Here is a 19870-nt window from a genome sequence, read left to right as displayed (position 1 = left end):
TCAGCAGCTCGGACACAAGGCGACTCCCCTCCTGTGTCCGGCCATGGTGTTCTCAGCAGCTCGGACACAAGGCGACTCCCCTGTGTCCGGCCATGGTGTTCTCAGCAGCTCGGACACAAGGCGACTCCCCTGTGTGATGGGAGGTCGCTACCTCTTATACAGATAACTACGTACCCATTGTTTACAATTCTATGCCAATGTCTATCACCTATACTAACAGGGTCATTTCTACTTTGATCCAATCCACTGAAACTATTTTGTGCCCACGTCACTGCAGAAGATGGATGCCAAGGGAGAAGAAGAAGAACCCAGGGCACCGCCCTAAAACCACCATCTTGTCCCTTTGCATCTACATTCTAAAAATCCATAACTACAAAATCTTCTGCACAGTGATAACTACACTACTCTCAGTAACACCTTTGTGACTTGCAATTCTTCTCTGTGTTAGATGTTTTTCTCATGGACCAAAATCAAAGACTGTGTCTTCCTGGGCTCTGTGCCCGGCAAATCCCCCTGCACAGACCCCAGACCCTCTTTTTTGGGTCCCAGGCCTCTCTACCGAGGTCTGTGACTTCCCAGGGCGCCCAGAGGGATGCCCTGGACTCCAACATCTCCCCCCTTTGTTTTCACAAAAAGCACCTCTTTGGCTGCTTTGCCATATGCATTAAAGCAAACACGACTTGATCATGAGAAGAATTACAAGTCTCAATAAAATACATACAATTGTTTTCAAATTTTTCTTCCACAACAGTGAAAGATTGAAGAAATCAAACATGCCATTCATCTGTGATCCGGTTTCTTCTCCGAGTTTGTTCACTCCATTTCCCAACCGCTCTGTGCTCTCGTGAATTGATTCTGAACCATCTGACAAATTCATGCAATACAGAATGAAAAGAAAACCCAAGCCATAACTCCTTGCACGCAGATTGAAAGACGTCTGCAGTCTTGACACTGGTTCACATTGGTCTGCTTTCCTCTCCACTCTTGAAGCCATCAGAGCTTCCTCGCCTGACATGATTTCCACACTCTTTGCAGAAATTCACTTATGTTCTGTATCTGCAGAAACAAAAGCTACTTCTTTGCCATAGGTTAGTTAAAACTGTACTTTGATGGAAAATGCACAACTCTTGTTAAAACCTGAAATCCATCAGGAAAAGTTTCACATGCAACATCTGTGCTTGTTGATGAACACATCTCTCCTCTAGTTAAAGTCAAGGTGTGGCCAAAACCCTGACCTTACCTAGAGTAATATCCTTTAATACATTTTTGGAACAAAGCTCTTAACAACAATTATGAAATGCTTAAACAACTAAAGAACATAAAGAAGAATTTTGAAATGTATCATGATACAATTCACAGTACTTATTACTTAAAACTTATTATCTTAAACTTATCTTATTTTACCAACTTATCTTACTTATTACCTTATTATTTTAACTTATTTCTTATCTTAACTTTAACCTACTTAACTTAAAACTTAACTTATCTTAAAACTTATTCTCTTAACTTATTTATCTTAAAACTTATTTAGCTTAATATAAAATACATTTAAAATTTACATACAATAAAACTTTAAATTTATAAAATATAAATCTATTACTTAAACTTTATCAATCCTTATCTTAAATTCAACTTTGCCTACTTAACAAATCTTAAACTTAAAACCACATAGAAATCACTTCTAATGTCAATACAATACTAAAACACAAATCAACTTGGATCCAAATACATCAACACTAAAATCAAAAATCCTTTTCCATGTCATGACAATAAGTCTTTTGCTCCTGATCATGCAGCTGCTTTGCAAACATCCAATGATTTCCAGATCTCTGCTTCTGAATTCAGAAAACCTGTAACTTTAATTGAATTATTATTATTTTGCCTGAATGCAGCCCCTCCTAAACCCGAGGGTTTCTGTCATCTCAGGCGTCCCTCCCTCTCCTGGATGAGGAGTGGAGACTTTAAAACTCTTGTTGCTGCACATAATCCCTGTGCAGCACTGCTTAAGAAAAACCCTTCCCTCTCCTGGATGAGGAGTGGGAACCTTAAAACTCTAAGAAAAGGGTAAAGCCAGCATGTAGCCGAAGGATAAATGAAGAAAGGATGTGTGCAGTGAATTTAAGGGAAACCTGGCTACCTTTTGCTGAAAGGAAAACTTGAGGGAACTGGACTGACAATATCGAAATGCCGCTTGTGGGCGGGGTCAGGCTCACAGCACTCGCTCTGAGGGGGTGGCGCCTTGGAGAAACTCTCCGCCCTGGCCACGCCTCCTCCCTGCTTGCTTTGCCTTTGCCTGCCCCGGTCCTGCCTGCGCTGGCACCGCCTGCCACTCGCGCCCGCTTGCGCCGGCCCCGGCACTGCCCGCGTCTTGCTCTCTGTCGGGGTTTGTCCCGCCTGGAGCGATCCCACTGCTCCAGCTGCATCCCACTTGCTCTCTGCCTGCCGCAAGGCTTTCTGGGATTTGTAGTTTCCTGCTTTGCACTTGCGCCGTTCATCTTGGCTCTGTTACTGCGCATGCACCAGTCGCAAGGCTTTCTGGGGTTTGTAGTTTCCAACTCTGCCTGTTCCGGCTCCTCACTCGCGCTCCGCGACACAGGCCCTGCTCCGCCCGCGCCGCCCCCGCAGCCCGCGCTGTCCCGACACGGGGCACTCCCCGGCCGCCCCCAGTCGCGATCGCTTTCGCGCGCACACGCCGCAGTGTTATCTCTCACCACTGACGCGATCTGGGCTTGTTTTCCCTGTTTTCCTGGTGTCTCCTCCACTCCCCCTTCCCCCCTCTCTCTGTTTGTCCCTGCGCTGAAGGGGAAAGGGCAGTGGAAAACTTTCAGGCTGTGTCTGAACGCGCTGTGTCTGAGGGGGGCTGCAAAGACTCCTGGATGCACTTTGTCTCACCTCTCCCTCCCCCACTGCTGCGGCAAGTGTCCCGTGCTCACGGAACATGCCTCGAAAACAAGCATGTCCTTATCTCGGGATGGATTAGAAGTTTTGACTTTCCCGAGACGAATTTCTGGGACTGAATTCCTGAGGACTGTGGCAGACCCAGGGAAAGTTGTTGGCTTTTCTGTGCTAAACTCAAGGAGACCTGCTGACTCTCCTGTCTCGAGGGTTTTTTTACCTCCCTGCGGAAATCCTGAGGGTGCTGGTATCTCTCCTTTCCTATTAAATCCCAGAGGAGGCTGATGGCTCTCCCCTTCCCCACCTCCTGTAAGAGGTGTATGAGACCCGTCTGCTGATAACAGACGACAGGACCTGCCTGGCTGCCGGCCAGCAAAAGAACCCGCTGCTCTCTGCTGGCCACAGACAAACCCGGTGCTGGCTGCAGGCCAGCTGGTAAAGTGTTTCTTCCTCCCTCCCCGCTACACTGCTGCTGCACGGAGAAGGTTTTCCCTTATTTTTCCCGGGAGAGGGTCTCCCCCCGTGTTCTAAATTTAACTGTTCTTACCAAAATTGAAGAATGCAGTGCAGGTGTTCTCAAATTCAGTTCGGAGGTTTCGTGATCACCGACCTGCAGATTTCAGGATGACGAGTCCTGGGCCCTTGGAACTCGTCGGTCCGAGGTGAATTTGCAATCAGCTGCCGTCTCTGGTTAGAGATTTCTTCCCCTGTCTTCTCAGCTTGTCTTCTTTCCTTCAGAGGTCTTGCTGTGTCCACTGGAAAGCACCGATTCTGCTCATGCCTGTGCCCGTTCGTGCCCATTCGTGTCTGTTCGTGCCCTTCCGTGAGCCCATCCATGTGCCCACTCGTGTGCCCACCCAGGGACGCCAATTCTCGGGGTTTAGTCGGTTGTTTCCTCACCCGAGATTCCAAGGCTGGCTGGTGGTTCGTGTGGGCACGAAGGGAGGGATTTTCCCTCTGGACCTCTGAAGGATTTAGGGTCTGCTGTCTGACTCTGTGTCTCTGTGTTCTGTGCTGAGCTCGGTGCTCGGTGTTCGGCGCGAGAATGATGAGGAGTCTCAAGGTCTTGCTTTTCTGGTTTCTCGCGTTGTTTATTAGTTCTTATCTTACAATTCTCTGTGTCCGGCCAAGATGTTCACAGCAGCCTGGACACGAGGTGACTCCCCTGTGTCCGGCCATGGTGTTCTCAGCAGCTCGGACACAAGGCGACTCCCCTGTGTCCGGCTATGGTGTTCACAGCAGCTCGGACACAAGGTGACTCCCCTCCTGTGTCCGGCCATGGTGTTCTCAGCAGCTCGGACACAAGGCGACTCCCCTCCTGTGTCCGGCCATGGTGTTCTCAGCAGCTCGGACACAAGGCGACTCCCCTCCTGTGTCCGGCCATGGTGTTCTCAGCAGCTCGGACACAAGGCGACTCCCCTGTGTGATGGGAGGTCGCTACCTCTTATACAGATAACTACGTACCCATTGTTTACAATTCTATGCCAATGTCTATCACCTATACTAACAGGGTCATTTCTACTTTGATCCAATCCACTGAAACTATTTTGTGCCCACGTCACTGCAGAAGATGGATGCCAAGGGAGAAGAAGAAGAACCCAGGGCACCGCCCTAAAACCACCATCTTGTCCCTTTGCATCTACATTCTAAAAATCCATAACTACAAAATCTTCTGCACAGTGATAACTACACTACTCTCAGTAACACCTTTGTGACTTGCAATTCTTCTCTGTGTTAGATGTTTTTCTCATGGACCAAAATCAAAGACTGTGTCTTCCTGGGCTCTGTGCCCGGCAAATCCCCCTGCACAGACCCCAGACCCTCTTTTTTGGGTCCCAGGCCTCTCTACCGAGGTCTGTGACTTCCCAGGGCGCCCAGAGGGATGCCCTGGACTCCAACACAATCAACATGTCATCTAAAAATAAATCTGGTTTCATGTCTAATCTTAATGGTCATTCTGAGAACTCATTCACAAATAGCCATTTTTTTTCAGCAGACTTGCCTATAGATGTCTAGTTGACATGGTGGCAATGTGATGCTTTATGCCTATTAATTAGCATGGTTCAGTGATGTTTTATGCTTTTGGTATTATACTTAACCAATCATGCTGCAAAAGATATAAACAATAAGAGTTTTTAGTAGTTTTGAACATTACAGCTGCAACAATGAGATTTCTGGTGTGTATGACTCCTGAAAGTATCATGGCATAGGCAAATGAATGCACTAGTTCTCACTGTTGTTTGAAGCCATTGTGTTTCACATATTTCTTTTTGCTCATGCCTGCGTTTTTTGTATTCTCAACTGGGTTTACTCATTTTGAATAAGCCTTTTGGAAACATTGCCATGCATAAAACAAGGTGCTCATGCTGTGGCCAACAATGAAGGAGCAACAATGGATTGGTGTGTCTTGCATGCTTCCCTTGGCCCTCTGCTGATGGTCACCTTGGAGACCTGGACTGGCCTTACAACTGCTTTAACTAGTGGTAGCTCCTACATTTTCTGCTTCGTGTGGAACTAGTGGCACTTCTTGGATAATCTGTGGTTGTTCTAAAGTGAGAGTTTTACCCCTGGTGATGAGAAGTTCTGAAAGCTTCTATATTCCTCCAGGGGTAATATTTAATATGTAATTTGGAAGTTTAGCAAATTTTATTCCAGCTCACCAACAGTGGTGTCAGGAAAGTTCCAGAAGGGTAATAATTCTGGTAGATTTTCCCATGGCTGTACCACAAATAAACACTCCAAGAGGACTGAGTGTGTGTTTGCAGATTTCTAACACAGAAAAATGCTGGAATACCTCTAGAGATCATGGAGCATCTGTAAAGCCATATATGTCTAGAGCCAACCAGCTATAATGTATTCTGAACTCTTCAGATATCCCCTTGACCCTGGATAATGACATGAAATAGTGCTGGCTATTAGGATTTTACATATTTTTGGTCAACATTATTGACTCCAGATGAAGTTTTAATTCTGCCAGCATTGCTTCTTTATCATCAGCTTCCCATCGTATTCTACTTGAAAATGTTCTTTTAAATGTCAATTAATTTATTGCAAAACTAACAAGAATTTTCAGGGTTGGAGTGTGTATGTACCACAAGAAACAACACTCCCATTTTCAATTGTTCACCAATAGCCTTATTCTTCTTAACAGTACTGGCCTGTTGGTAGTCACCAGCAGAGAGGTTTCTTTTCTGGTAGATATCTCTAGGTTTCACACCCTGTAAAAAAACTGGTTCTCCTTCATGTGTGCCATATCCTGGATACAGTCCTTGGTCATATTTCATGTCAGTGCCTGATGCTAGGTAGCAATTTGGTGATTCCCAGAACGGGCATTCCCTGACCTTTTAGGGATTTGTGGTTCCTGTGGAATGAGCTGTGTAAGAAGATGCAGAGTCCCAGCTTTGGTGCCTAATAAATGGTGTGAGTACCTCCAAACCTGTACATAGTGGTGGCAATGTTAGGTTTCCTTTCTTCTGCTCAGTTAACTATTAAATCTATAGGAAGTTTTATCTTTGCACTCTCTGTCAGATTAGATTTAAATTGGATCAGTGTCTTCAGACATTACTAATAGGGAATGAAGAAAGGTACACACTCCTTGACTTCCTTATTCTTTTCTTACTGTCTTTTAAAGAAAGGGTACATATTCAATTTCAATTGGGTCTGCTTGATCTATGAATGGTTAATAGTAATGACAATTTGCATTGGGTCTTTTTTTTTTTTTTTTTACTATCTCAGTCAAATCTCATGCTTTGGGGAATAAAATTTGTAGGAATCATGAATAACAAGTAGGTAATTCATTATTCATATCTGTCTGCTGGGAAAAAAATGTCACAAAGTGGGTAGGTGGCTGGACCAACATTTTATAATGAGTCTATGAAAGGTGAAAAAAAGAGAGAAAATTCATGCATCCTAACTGATTCTTCTGTCTTAAACAATGAATATTATTTCTTTTATGATTATTTGACTTTGTTTAATTTTGTGAATATGATTAAGATGCCCAAATTTATCTAGAAGGATAAATTATTAATGGAAATCACACATTCATAAATTATATACATATATATATATACACAGATTTCTTTCATTTGATCATTTGACTTATGCTCTAGTAAGCTTGAAAACAAGGGGGGCTTTTTCCTTCTGAAAACCTTTGTAGTTTCATACTAGATAAAAGAGGATGATCAATGAAAAAGGGCCTGACTGCAGAGCTTATAGAGTAAAGGAATAGGCAAGGCAAGGCAAGGTAAAAGATATTTCAGTTGGAAGAGATCTACAATGATCATCTGTCCAGCAGCCTGTTTTGAAGTAGTTCTGTGTGAAAGTGAGTCAAAAGCTGACAGACTATGGTGTTAACTCAGAGGTAACTTAAGCCTGAGAATGTTGTAGATCAGAAATCAATTTTGAAATCAATTTTTCATGCAGAAGGATATAATCAGCTCTCGGATTTGAGGGAAGGCTTCAGCTTCTCAGTGTGCTCATGTCCCTCTGCATTACAGAGTGGAACACATTCTGCCATTTCAGGGAAAGTGCTTACCTAAGTTTAGGCTATAGGATAAAGCAACTTGAATTTAAAAAATTGTGTATTAGAAACAGCACAGTGGTTTTTATCTTGACACATTAAAAGCCTGGGATTTTAGCAGTTTGTTTTTTGAAACAGTGCACTGTTCCAAGCTTTCTTCAGGTCTTACATGGACTGGACTGTTCTTTGCGGTAACCTGTGGTAGTGACACCAAGCGTTGTGTCTGCCACCAAAGGGAAAACCATATGTAGTCTAGTGGGTGGGCAGGAGGAAAGAAACTGAGGCATGAATAAAATGATCAGCTACTTTATTTGTGTGGTTTAAATTGTAATTTGCGCCTCAAAGTAATGACCAGTAATCTCATGAAATAAGACATCTGAAGATTATAAGATCTAACATCAGAGCTTAGGCTGGATCAAAATCAAGGCACCAAAATTAATCCTTTCATGTTTTATGAAAATGCATGTTCAAATTCCTAGACATGACTTCGACTATTATGATTTACATCCATGGTCAAAACAGACTGTTCTGCAAAATCTCTAAAAGGAAATAACAAGACTAAACACTTCAGATGAGCTTGTAATTTAGTTAAGGGAATGCTGTGTTGTGTCTTGTTAACAGGCTTAGCCTGCCCTGTATCAGAGAAGGAGAAACTTGTCCCTTGCCTGAATCTGCTTACTTGGTGCTTGCCTCCCACATGAGTAATATGGATTTGGTTGCAGACTGCTCAGGACACCGTCTAAAAATTAATCTGAAAATCCCAGATCTTTGGGTTTAGGCAGGTCTTTGCTCTGGCTCAGTGTGCAGCCCCACAAGCTCCAGCTGGCACAGGGCAAGGAGCAGGAATATGTGAGAGCTGGTTGCAGCAGCAGCTCAGGGCTGTTACACCAACGCAGTTTTCCCACTGTGAGAGAGGAAGCAGGAGGGAGCTGTGAATAAGAGCAGGTTGGAAAAAATCATATGTTCTGAGGAGGCAAAAGGAAATGATGCCATCTAGTCTCCCAAAGGCTTGCTCAAAACGTGGTATAGGACAAAAGCAGCGCAGTCTGTAAGCAGTCATCTGTGAGGGGAACAGTATTTTCAAGTGTTCTGGGAAGCCAGACTGGTGGAGTATTCCTGTAAGAGTGCATTTTCTCTATTGTGTAAATAATTTAGCAGGGTTGATGTTTTGCCTTTAAGCAACACTATTCCCATAAAGTAGTCATCAGTAATACAAGTGGATATGAGGAAATAAGAAACCTTTTCGGGTCAGAGGATGTAAAGTCACACAGAAGAGGAAGAGTTCTTTTGAGCTTTTGTGCAGAGATGAAAGTCTCCTTCAGTCTCCTAAACCAGCGACCTGACCAAGCAGAAGACAAGTAAAGTTTTATTGTTCAGGCATGGGGGCCTTTTGGCTTTGTAAAAAATCTGTGTTGCACAGTGTAACCCCATTTGACTGCCTCCTTCCCCCAGTCCTGCAGCAGGGCTGGATGTCTACAAAGTTTGTAGAGAAACAGCATTTGTAGTGGTGAAGCTCCATATCTGCAAGACTAATGGACAAAAATTAAAAAGAAACAATTATCCTGTAATTTTGATTTGTAACTGAGATTCTTTTTCAAACAGAGAGGTAATGAATAAACCCTGTTACAATCTTCATCCTTTGTGAGACTTTTGCTTCTTTACCACACAGCACTTGACTCTGGCACTCTTGTGAGAGGCAGGGGAGGACCAGCATGCCTGGCAGCCCTCCCCAGTCTGCCTTACCCCTTGCAAGTCTCCTGCACTCATTTAGATCTCTCTGCTAAACTGTGTAAGGAAGAAGGAAAGCACAGCTCCTTTGATGATCTTGATCTAAATAGCAAGTTGTCATCTGGAGTAAAAGAGAGAGACTGCAGTGGATGAAAGAGAAGCAATATGATGATTTTCTGATCTAGCAGTGCTGTTATTCTACCTGTGTCCCAAGCCCATATACAAATAATTGGGAATTTGTTGTCTTAATGGTTGTTGGGTTTTTTATTGTACCTCCGTGGCTGTGTGCGTGAGTGTAAAAAGGGTTTTGTACATGTATATTTGTACATTTGGTAGACACTGCACAGCTAAAGCCTCTTTCAATTTTCTCTCTAATTTATTTTTAATTTTGTAACCCCCCAGGGGTAAATCCTTATTACAAGATGTAAAATCATCTCTTCTACAAAGCAGCTTATTTGTTGATTTTTAATTCAAGCCAGCAGATGCAAAGCTGTAGCTTTTTTCCAAACACTGAGAGCTCCTCTGTATATATAACTGTCAAGTGTGTCTCACTGCAAAATTAGTAAAAAAATTAAAACTTAAAATACCATTCTAGAAAGAGCAAGAAGAGAAGGTTTTTATTTCTCTGTATTAAGACTATGCTAGACTTCTGAATCTTGAAACATTCTTAATAGGCAACTTACTTTTAAATCTATATTACATTTGGATTGATTGAATATGAAGACTTACATTTTCAGAAGCTCAAGTGCTGAAAGAAGTTGGAGGTTTATTTTTTGAAGGAGGACCTCCATCAAAAGAAGACAGTGTCTAAAGACAGCATTACTGTGTGCACTTACATAAGTGCATGTTCACTGGCATTAATATCTGCTTTGTCTCATGGGAAATGTTGCCCTTAAGCTAACCTGCACACTTTATGGTTTAATATTTGTTTATATGACTGCCTAAAAGTCCTAGTCACAGATGTATTGCAATAATAGCAAAAAGGCATGATCTGAAATAATCTTTCCTCCTGTATCTCGTTCTAACCAAATCATTTTTTAAAAAATTAGCTGAAAACCCCCTTTAAAATGCTTTACCAGATGGTTCAGGTGTAGGCATTTACATTTAGTCCTTCTGGTCTACTATGCTTACAAATCAAAAGATGTGATTAATTAGTTTGCTTTGAATTTTCATTGAGGGAAATAAATTTTAAAAAAACAGTTTGTCTCTTTTTCCATTGTTTTTAATGAAGTGTGATGGTTTTGTTCCCATCATTGTTTTTATGAAAGGCAATGTTTATTTCTATTCAGGATATGAAGCTTAGAATAAAGCTCTTTATTCTCTCTGCTTCTCCTTTCAGTCTTCACAAGTCAAGTTTTCCCACTTATCTCCTTAACTCCCATTTCCATTCTCTGTGTTGTCTGAATACACTGATGATGCCGTCTGTGACTGCTGTCAGAGGTCCTGTCCTGCTGGCAGCCCCACAGGTTGTCTTCCACTGTTGCCTTTTTTGGGGTGTTTTTTGCTAAATTGGGATGTTTGAGTATGGTGACTTCATTCCGGCCACCTGTCAAAAGCAGGACTCTACTGTCTCTGCTTTGATTTGCCCATAGTGTTGGACTGACAGTCACTGCAGATGATCATCTTCCTTCTGCCTATCTCCCAAAAGGTCTCCTACTTTGGAAGTGATTCCTGAACTTTCTGCTCTCCCAGCATTCTCAGCAGAAACTGTTCTTTTGCAGTTTGGAATATCTCAGATATCTATATCAAGGTTACCATATATCAAGTATTTTCCTTATTTACATCAAGAGCAAAGAAAGAATCAAGGAAGCAAAAAGAGAGAACTGTGTGTGCCAGTTTAAATTGTAGAAGCTTAATTCCCATCTCTGGAAACTCTAACTTTATCCATTAGCCAGAATTCATGGCTATGCATTTATTTTTAAAGCTAACTTAGTTGGCCACATCTGAGCAATACTGTGATCTGTGGTTGGAAATTGAAGAAAGAACTGGCAAACCAAAGGCACCAAGAGGCCTTAAGTTGTGTCCTGGCTCAGGTGACCTATTGCCAGTGCAGTTCTTGAGCCTGCTGCTTCTCTCTGCTTTTGTAGGTACCATCAAGGTCCTGTTATAACAAAAATGGATTCAGGCAGGATTTCCACTGTTGGAATAGAGACTACCTTTTGATGTCTTTAGGTTTATTAGCTTTATCTTTACAATTAAAATGAAAAAATCACTCTGCAATGTTAACCAAGTCTTCCCATTGCATTGTTGTTTTCCAGCTGATGCTTTAAAGGCATTATCTGAGCAGCACAAAAACTTGTTTCAGTACAGTTTCAGTACCTGTAAAGGACTTATCTGTGTGGCTTACACTGATTTCAGTAGAAAACATTAGTCAGAGCATGTAATCTCAAATTCCCTTTCAAAAACATTTCCCTAAATATATTTTAAAAATAATGGAAATAATTCTGCATGCTCAAGTCATCATAGAAGTATATAGATGTAGTTATAATTATGTCTGAAGGATGGGATTTAGTAAGGGTAACAGGGAAGTATGGTATGATTAAATGTACTTACTCTTTATTCATTGTCTTAAGTACCAGTCTACTCACCAGCTTGTTTCTGCTATTTTTCTGCTGCTTACTGAAAGGAAGAGAGAGAAGGAGGAGAAGGGAGGGAGGAAAATGAAGGAGAGGGGGAGGAGGGAAGGGGAAAGAAGACTTCTAGCATTTACAATTCTGTACTCAAATGTCATTATTATCACTGTAACAAATAATTGGACTTTTGCCTATTAATATCCCACCAAGAGAGTGTATGTGTGAGCACCTGTTAATGAAATAATTCAGATGCTTTGTTCAGGTAAATACCCATTCAAGTCACTCATCAGGGCCAAGCTTTAACAGCTATGATCTTTGAATTAATTTCTGAAGTAATTATCTGTTTTTCTGTGTTTGAGTCTTACAAGATCTGTGCTATAGAGAATCTGTTGTTTCTGCCATGGTATAGCAGCCCATATATCACTGTGTCCATTTGAACCAGAGAGTGAACACACTTGTGATGAAGGAAACTGATGAAGAAGAATTGAGAAACTTGAGCAAGTTTTGATGGCAATGAACAATAACGATCCTTTTCTTCTGTGTTTTCCATCACCCATTTTGATGATCATGGGCACTTAGAAAAGCTACAGCAATATGAAAAAAAAATCTCAGAATAGTGGGATTTGCTTTGAAAGTTTCAAGGCAGTTCAAATACCATTTATAGTACTTCAACAGTACAAGTAAACCCTATTTAGATTCCTTTTTAGTCTACAGACTCTGAAAGACCTCCAGTCGTACAGTGTTCGGTCACAGTGTGCCCCTTTCACAGTGAAGTCTCATCATGTATGGAACTTACTGTAATGCAAATAAGTTACAGGTTTGCCCACCCTCATTAATGAGCTGTTTGCTTTTGCACGGAGAACAATAATAATCCCTAGTCTACCATGAGGAATGCTTTGACCTTTTCAAAGTTGTGGGTTTGATCTGCAGGCTGTATTGTACTGTCAGTTTTCAAGTGGTGAGCATTGAATACTGGGTGATTGACAGGGCTCCCATAGAGGACAGCAAACCTGCCTACTTCAGAAAAAAGATTCTGGGAGCAGAGCAACTGTCACCCAAAATAGGTCTCAGTGCAACCTTTCTCTAAACAAGTCTGATACTTTGATCAGAATAACTAAGATCAGAATAACCATCCTTGGAACAGGATCTATTATATTCCCAAATGTGATGCTGTTATTCTCCTGCTCTAGTATTCCGTCATATTTAAAAATACTGATAATCTCCCACACAGACAAAAATCTATTGCATCGTGTGTGCAACATACAACATTTTATCAGTGTGTATGGAAAGTAAAAGTGTATAAACTGCTTTATTCTTTAGCACTTCATGTATGCACGTATATGTGTATATATAAAACTAAAGGTAAGAACACATCTGGTCTGCTGAAGCTGCACTTATTTTTCTTGCTGGTGTTTACATCTTAGGTGAAGTGTCAGTCTGACCCTCACATATTACTTTGCCAGGCTGGCTCTTTTAATACCTGCTAGACAAATAGGGTGTGTTAGTTTTCACTTCCTTGCAGTACCTCTTTGTATATGGTGGCTTTCAACTGCTTAGTGTAAATGTGAGAGATCTAGATAATTTTTTTGGACAGGCAGGTATTTGGGGCATGTAAACCTAACTCTTACATAATTGTTCTTGTTTACTATCACAGGAGAAGAAAATTTGCTGGCAATTTTGAAGAGGAGATGGTGGAAGTACATGATCCTGGGGATAATAGATATAGAAGCCAATTACCTGGTAGTCAAAGCTTATCAATACACGACTCTTACCAGCGTACAGGTAAGGACTCAAAGGATTTCCTCTTTTGAAGTAAGATAATAGGTCCAATGGGGTCAGTTGTGTTAATATCCATTACCTTCAGTGAACTAATAGCTAACTGCTGCCTCTGACTTCCCTGTGCTTTTTAATGCTGACTCGTAAGACACATTTTTTCATACTGGAGTATTTTTATTACTCAATATTTTCCAAACTGTACAAAAACATTCTGACTTTCATTTTATTTCTCTGTGCTAAACCATTTATAATCACATTCCTGTCATTATCTACATAATTTAGTCCTTTGAGGAAATATTTTCAGGTTGGCTGGAATGTTTTTCTCACTTTGTATTGTACTTGGAGAAAACACAAGCCTTTCTTTTAGGGTTCCTTAATTAGATCTGAGATTCTAAAGGTCTGTGGTGGGTTGACCCCCTCTGGACACCAGGTATCCACCAAAACCACTCTATTACTCTCCTCCACAGCTGGACCAGGGGAGAGGGAATATAAGGGAAGGTTTGTTGGTCAAGATAAGGACAGGGACAGATCACTCAACAGTTACCATCACAAGCAAAACAGACTCAACTTGGGCAAATTAGTTTAATTTATTATCAGTCAAGTCAATCACGTTCTTCCCCTGCTCCGGTGTGGGATCCCTCCCACAGGAGACACTTCTCCACCAACTTCTGCAATGTAAGTCCTTTCTACAGGCTGCTGTTCTTCACAAACTGCCCCAGCATGGGTCCCTTTCACAGGATGCAGCCCTTCAGGAACAGGGTCCTCACCAGAGTTACAAGTCCTGCCAGCAAACCTGCTCCAGTATGGGATTCTTTTTCCATGGGTCCACAGGTCCTGCCAGGAGCCTGCTCCAACACAGGGATTCCATTGCTCCAGCATGGGGTTTGCACAGCCTGTAGGTGAATCTCTGCTCCACCATGAACCTCCATGGGCTGCAGAGGGACATTCTGTCTCATCATGGTCTGCACCATGGGCTGCAGGGGAATCTCTGCTCTGGTACTGGAATCTCCTCCTTTCCTTCTGCACTGCTCTTGGTGTCTGCAGAGTTGCTACTCTCACATGTTCTCACTTCTCTCTCCGGCTGCACAGGGTTGCTTTTGTTCTTCCTGCTTAACTGTGTTATCCCAGAGGTGCTGCCACTGTCATTGATGGGCTCAGCCTTGGCCAGCAGCAGGTCCATCTTGGAGACAGCTGGCATTGGCTCTGTCAGCTTCTAGCTGCTTCTCAGAGAAGCCACCCCTGTAGCCCCCACTGCTGTCACAGCCCTGCCAAGCAAACCAACTGGAGGATGTTTAGGATCCCATAACTAGATCAGAGTGCAAAAGTTGTCATTAAGTAAAATGAATACAGTTTTTATGAAGTCCTACTTCAATGCAAGTCATTATAGATGTGTTATATAACAGCTTAACTGCAGCTATCAAAAAGTGTAGTCCCTGCTAAAAAAATTATGTGTGCTGTGTACAAAAGCTAGGGTTCTGAATTCTTCAAAGATACAATCTGGATATTTTATGTATAAAAACACAAAAGAATCAGGCTTCTTCCAATTTAAGTGGAAAAGTGAATAATTGAAACATTTTTAAGATACCAGAAATTGTCTGCTTTGGGAAATCATTGAATACTTCACTGCTGCTTGTTTTAAAACAAGCCTAGTGCCTCTTTGCATTATTTTTAAATAACTGAGCAACACTAGGAAGTGTTCAATGTATTTTATTTGCCCGAAGTTTGCATTAGAGCTAATAAAATAAAATAAAGGAGAACCAGTTAATGTTTTGCAGGATCAAAGCTGATTAAGAGTATATTTCTTCCATAGCTGAAAAGCAGTATTGGAAAATCCTGAGCTTTTTTAGCTGAATAAGAAGTGAAAATAGAAGAAAGCCGTGAATTCAAGGAATTTGAATGTGAGATTTATGCTAAATATTCACAAGTGCCTCTGGCATCAGAATCTGAGTTTGAGGATTCTTTGAATCATGCCCAGACAATGTAATATTGTTTTTAACACTTTTCCAAATCTGATTGCTTAGTATGGAATAAAGCTTAAATCCACATAAACCTCATATTCTCTGATTTTACAGCCACTAAAAGCCTCAAAGAGAAAAGCAAACTGAATTGCTTCTTTTGTGTGATTCACTCACAGCAAGTATAAATAGTGGACTGAGCAGGATGATTCGGGTCATTAAATCCCGTCTCCCAAAGCCACCAACAAGCACCAACAAGTATCAAAGGTTCATCTAGCCAGACCTGTGAACACCCAGGAGATGCAGATCCTCAAGCCAGCAATGCAATGAGCATGGTCTTTAGTGTACTGTGTCAAGAGATCAAAAGTTACACTGTGATAGGGAAGCAGGCAGGAGAGTTCAAGGGCATTGCCTGTGTCTTGACAGGAAATTTGTTAGCTGAAATCATTCTTGTTCTCCTTTTAAACTGAGAGAGAGAGAGAGAGAGAGGGAGGAGTGTTGTCAGAGGGCACAGACAATGGCATGTCCATTTTTAGACCTCTTCCACATCAAAATTACATCAGAGTTCAGGTTTCTTTCCCATGTAGCTTGAAAGAAGGAACAGGTAGGAACTCAAGTGCTGTCAAGCTTTTTTTCTGGGCATAGAGTGAATACAGGGTCACCTTTTCCCATAGCTGTCCTTGTTTGCTGGGATACATGACTGGGAATACATGCTGCATTTTAAATTCATTTCAAGCCCTAATATGAATGAGCTTCTAAGTGACAAGCCCAAAGAGACAATGAGAATGGGACAAGTATGAGGTAATGCATTAAGATGTTGAATCAAGTGACACATTTTCTGAAATGTAGCCAAATACCCTATTTCATTTAAGGATGAGACAGAAGCAGCTCAGGGAATTATTCAGCATTGGTCCAAGTGTGTCATGGTATGAAATGAAGACTGAAAAAGTGTAAAATAGAACATGAAGAAGAGAAAGTATTTCCTAGAATCTGATTTTTGAAGAAGCAAACAGGACTCTCAAGAGAAAGGAACTCTCTGTCCTGAAAGGCCTGATCCTGCAGGAGCTCTACCTTTGAGGCCATAAATACCTGCTGGCACGTGGCAAAAAATGTTCAAATTCTTTCAGAATGGAGACCCAAGAAGCTATTGCTTCCTGCCACAAATCAGCGTGGCTTTGACTGAAGGCTGTGGCAGCTATGCCTGTGTATATGTTGGACTGAGAATTGAGCCCTTCGAGTCAATTTGGGGGGATTTTATACTCAACAGGCTGTACATCAAGGCTCTTTTGATGGAGAAAATGTAAGAGTTTTTGAAATTGTCACTTGAGTAAATGAGAAGTTCTGCAGTATTTTTATAGTGGTGGTACATGGGCCATTTCAGTAGGAAATCAGTTTTACAGCATATCCTTTTTTCCACATGACATCTCTGCTCTGTCATGCAAGACTAACATGCAAGTGTACAGTGCTTGTGGTGCTTTTAGGCAAAAAACATTACACTGGTCCCAGCAGAAAGCTAAAGCTTAACAGTAATAATACACCTTTATTGCAAATGGTTTGATTTCAGCTTCACCAAAAAACTCTTAGCATTCAACAGCTTTGTTTGCCAAGTAGCTTTAAACCCTTGTGACTGTCACAGTTTCTAGTTTATGCTTCATCCTTTTGGTTTTTAATATTTGGTATTATTTCATGGTTCCATGAAAAGACTGAAAATGGTGCCCTACTTTTGCTCAGTGTTTCACACCCAAATTTTCCTATATTTTAAGATTCTCTTTTGGCTTTCATCTGCGAAAACAGAATTTTCTAATAAACCTTCCTACGTATATTTCTCCAAATGCCTTCAGAATCACAGTGAATGAGAGCATGTAGGCACAAATCAGAAATGAATGTGGTACCTAACCTTTACTTGTGGACATGCTTCTGATTATTTCAAATCCTCATGTACTCTATAATTACTATCTGAGAATGTGGCAGTCAGTTTCATCATAAGATGAAAGCAAAGTACTGTGAAGCCTGGAAACACATAATTTTCCTCTTTAAAAAAACTCCAACAAACAACTAAAATACCTCCCTTGCAAATTAGGTGACATAGAATTTAGATTGAAAATCAGCGCACTGTTTATATTTCAGTCATCAAGGTGTAGGTCAGTTGCTAAGGATAAAATCTAATCTTTTAGGCCCCAGCAGTGCAATCCAAAGGCAATTCAGTTCAATGGAACAATGCAAGAAACTCACATTTAATTGTCTACAAATCTAAAATGTTATGGACATCTATTATACCTTCCCTTGCTGCACAGAGCATGACCTTGGGACATGAAAACATGTTTGAACCTCTCAGGTTGCTTCTTCGTTGGTAACTTTAAGTTCTGGCTCTTTGCATGCCCAGGGTGATTCTGTATTGATGCAGATAGATGCCTAAATACCTGCCTCCATTAAAAAACTCAAAAGCTAAGTATTTCTACATCAAAGTACCCCAAGGAATTCAATTTGTTAGATATGACCTTAGCAAGCCTCAAGTGCTTGCAGATAGCCTGGAGTGCTTTCCAAATTATAAGTGTGGAGCCACCTTTTTTCATAAAGTCATAGCTTTTAAAGCAGTGGCCCACAGAAAGGACTTGACTTAACTCCATCTCGACTGAGGGGATGGCAACTCAAGCTTCCTGTGGCCATGAAAATGCTCAGGCTAATACATGAAAACTGCTCCCTAGAGGCTACTCTTAAAAAACTGAGTATACATAAGTTAAAAATCACAGGAGTTTGTAAGTGGATCAATTTGGTATCTAAACCCACCTATTTTGAGAAGTACTGGAGATCAATTACACTTAATGTTATCAGACATATGTATATTGATTCCCAGCTGGCCCAAACTTGTGAAATGATCTTTAGTTTCTAGTTTTTGTATTATTCTGACTTGCAGTACATTTTTCAGCTTTCTTGCATGTCAACTGTACTAGATACAGAATGTACACTAAACACTCCCTTGTACACTAGCACCTGGTCCCATGGACTTGTTTCAAAAGCTGTGTACTTAACTTTCAGGACTGCCTGTGGTAATGCATGTCATATTTATCCTAATGGGTTTTAAAACAACCATGGTGTAGGCCTGTGGAAAGTTTAATAACTATTCAAGAAGGGTGTTTTAAATACTGTTAGAGACAGTTTTACACAGCAGATGAAATTGCTTCCCCAGAGGGAATTATAAGATTCTGAAGTTATTTCAGTTATTTAGATCTAGATATTAAATTTCCTTGAAACAATGTTTTAACTTCTACTTCCCTGTACTTCATTTACAGTGTACCACACACATACGTCCTCCCAAATCCATAATGTCTTCCATAAGCCTGTTACATACTAACAATTGTAACCTTTTCTGCGAGTACATGCTTTCTCATCATATCAAGCTGTGTTATGAGGCAGACTGTCCTCACCCTTCTCCACAAATTAATTAGCTCTCCTTGCTCCAATACGTTGTTCTATCCATCTCCATATTACACTCACGTTGCACTCTCTAGAGGTTATCCTTTTTCTATGTTATGACATCACACAGAAATCTGGATTCTTTCTGCAACACCTTCCATAATAGTACTGCAGAGTATACATACAATGTCAAAAGAAGAGAAGCACTGTCAAGGAGAGAGAGATGTTTCCAAATAGCAATTTATCTGGTAATTTATTCCTTGGGCAATCAAGCCTTTGATTGGCATGATGGAAACAAAGGTAGTAAAAGCTGGGATTTATAGACACCAGGAGACAGGCTATAAAGCTATGATGCTGATGTTCTCAACTGCTCTTAGATCACTGTGAGGCTCAGCAGTACATCACACTTCCAATTACCTCTGGCAGTTTTCATATCTCAACAACCGCCACCAGAAAAGGAAAGGAGTCAGCAGTAAGTGCTTATTATAGGGGAGCTGGATGGCAGTAGACTTTACTTTGTTCTTGGTCCCTGTGGACTCAAAGTACATTGAGGCAGAAGGTTTGAGATGATTTTGAAGCAAATCTGGGAGGCAGGGAGCAGGGGATGTGCAGTGTCGAAGTTGTTGATCCACTTTGTCAAGTGGCTGCTAATGTGATTATCCCAAAAGCATACTGCTTCCCTTCCTCCTCCCATCCTTTGAATGTAGGATTAACCATACTTTCCTGTTCTGCTTCAGGGCAGTGAGGAAATACTGCAATGTTAATAAAGTTTGCAGATCAGCGTTTTGTATAAGTGTTGCATACTGTAGTGAGAGCCTATCTTTTGTCTGATTTATTATCAGACTTTGAGTTATTCTTCTGTCTTTTAACTTGTTACATATCTGTGGTGTGCAAACCAGGCCCTACAGTATCTACTGGATCCCTATGTGGGTTTGAAGTCAACAAAGTTCTCAGTTTCCAGAGCTTCTGCTTCTATTGCCAAAATTCACCCAGAGCCAAACTTTTTACTA

The 19870-nt window shown here is 41.2% G+C and overlaps 1 protein-coding gene across 1 annotated transcript in view; it reads left to right on the top strand.

Moving 5' to 3' along the window:
- Positions 1–19870, top strand: part of SLC35F1 (solute carrier family 35 member F1) — a gene marked incomplete at its 5' end in the record, with an annotated part of 230146 nt that overhangs the window by 168858 nt on the left and 41418 nt on the right. Inside the window, one exon of the mRNA XM_083858510.1 lies at positions 13370–13497. Within this exon, the coding sequence (XP_083714636.1) occupies positions 13370–13497 (128 nt within the window). The remainder of the gene's footprint in view (positions 1–13369; positions 13498–19870) is intronic.

This window comes from Zosterops lateralis (assembly GCF_965231275.1).
Source record: "Zosterops lateralis genome assembly, chromosome: 3".
NCBI classification, from domain to species: domain Eukaryota; kingdom Metazoa; phylum Chordata; class Aves; order Passeriformes; family Zosteropidae; genus Zosterops; species Zosterops lateralis.
The sequence above is the reverse complement of the archived record's forward strand: the minus strand, read 5'-3'. Positions and strand labels throughout refer to the sequence as shown.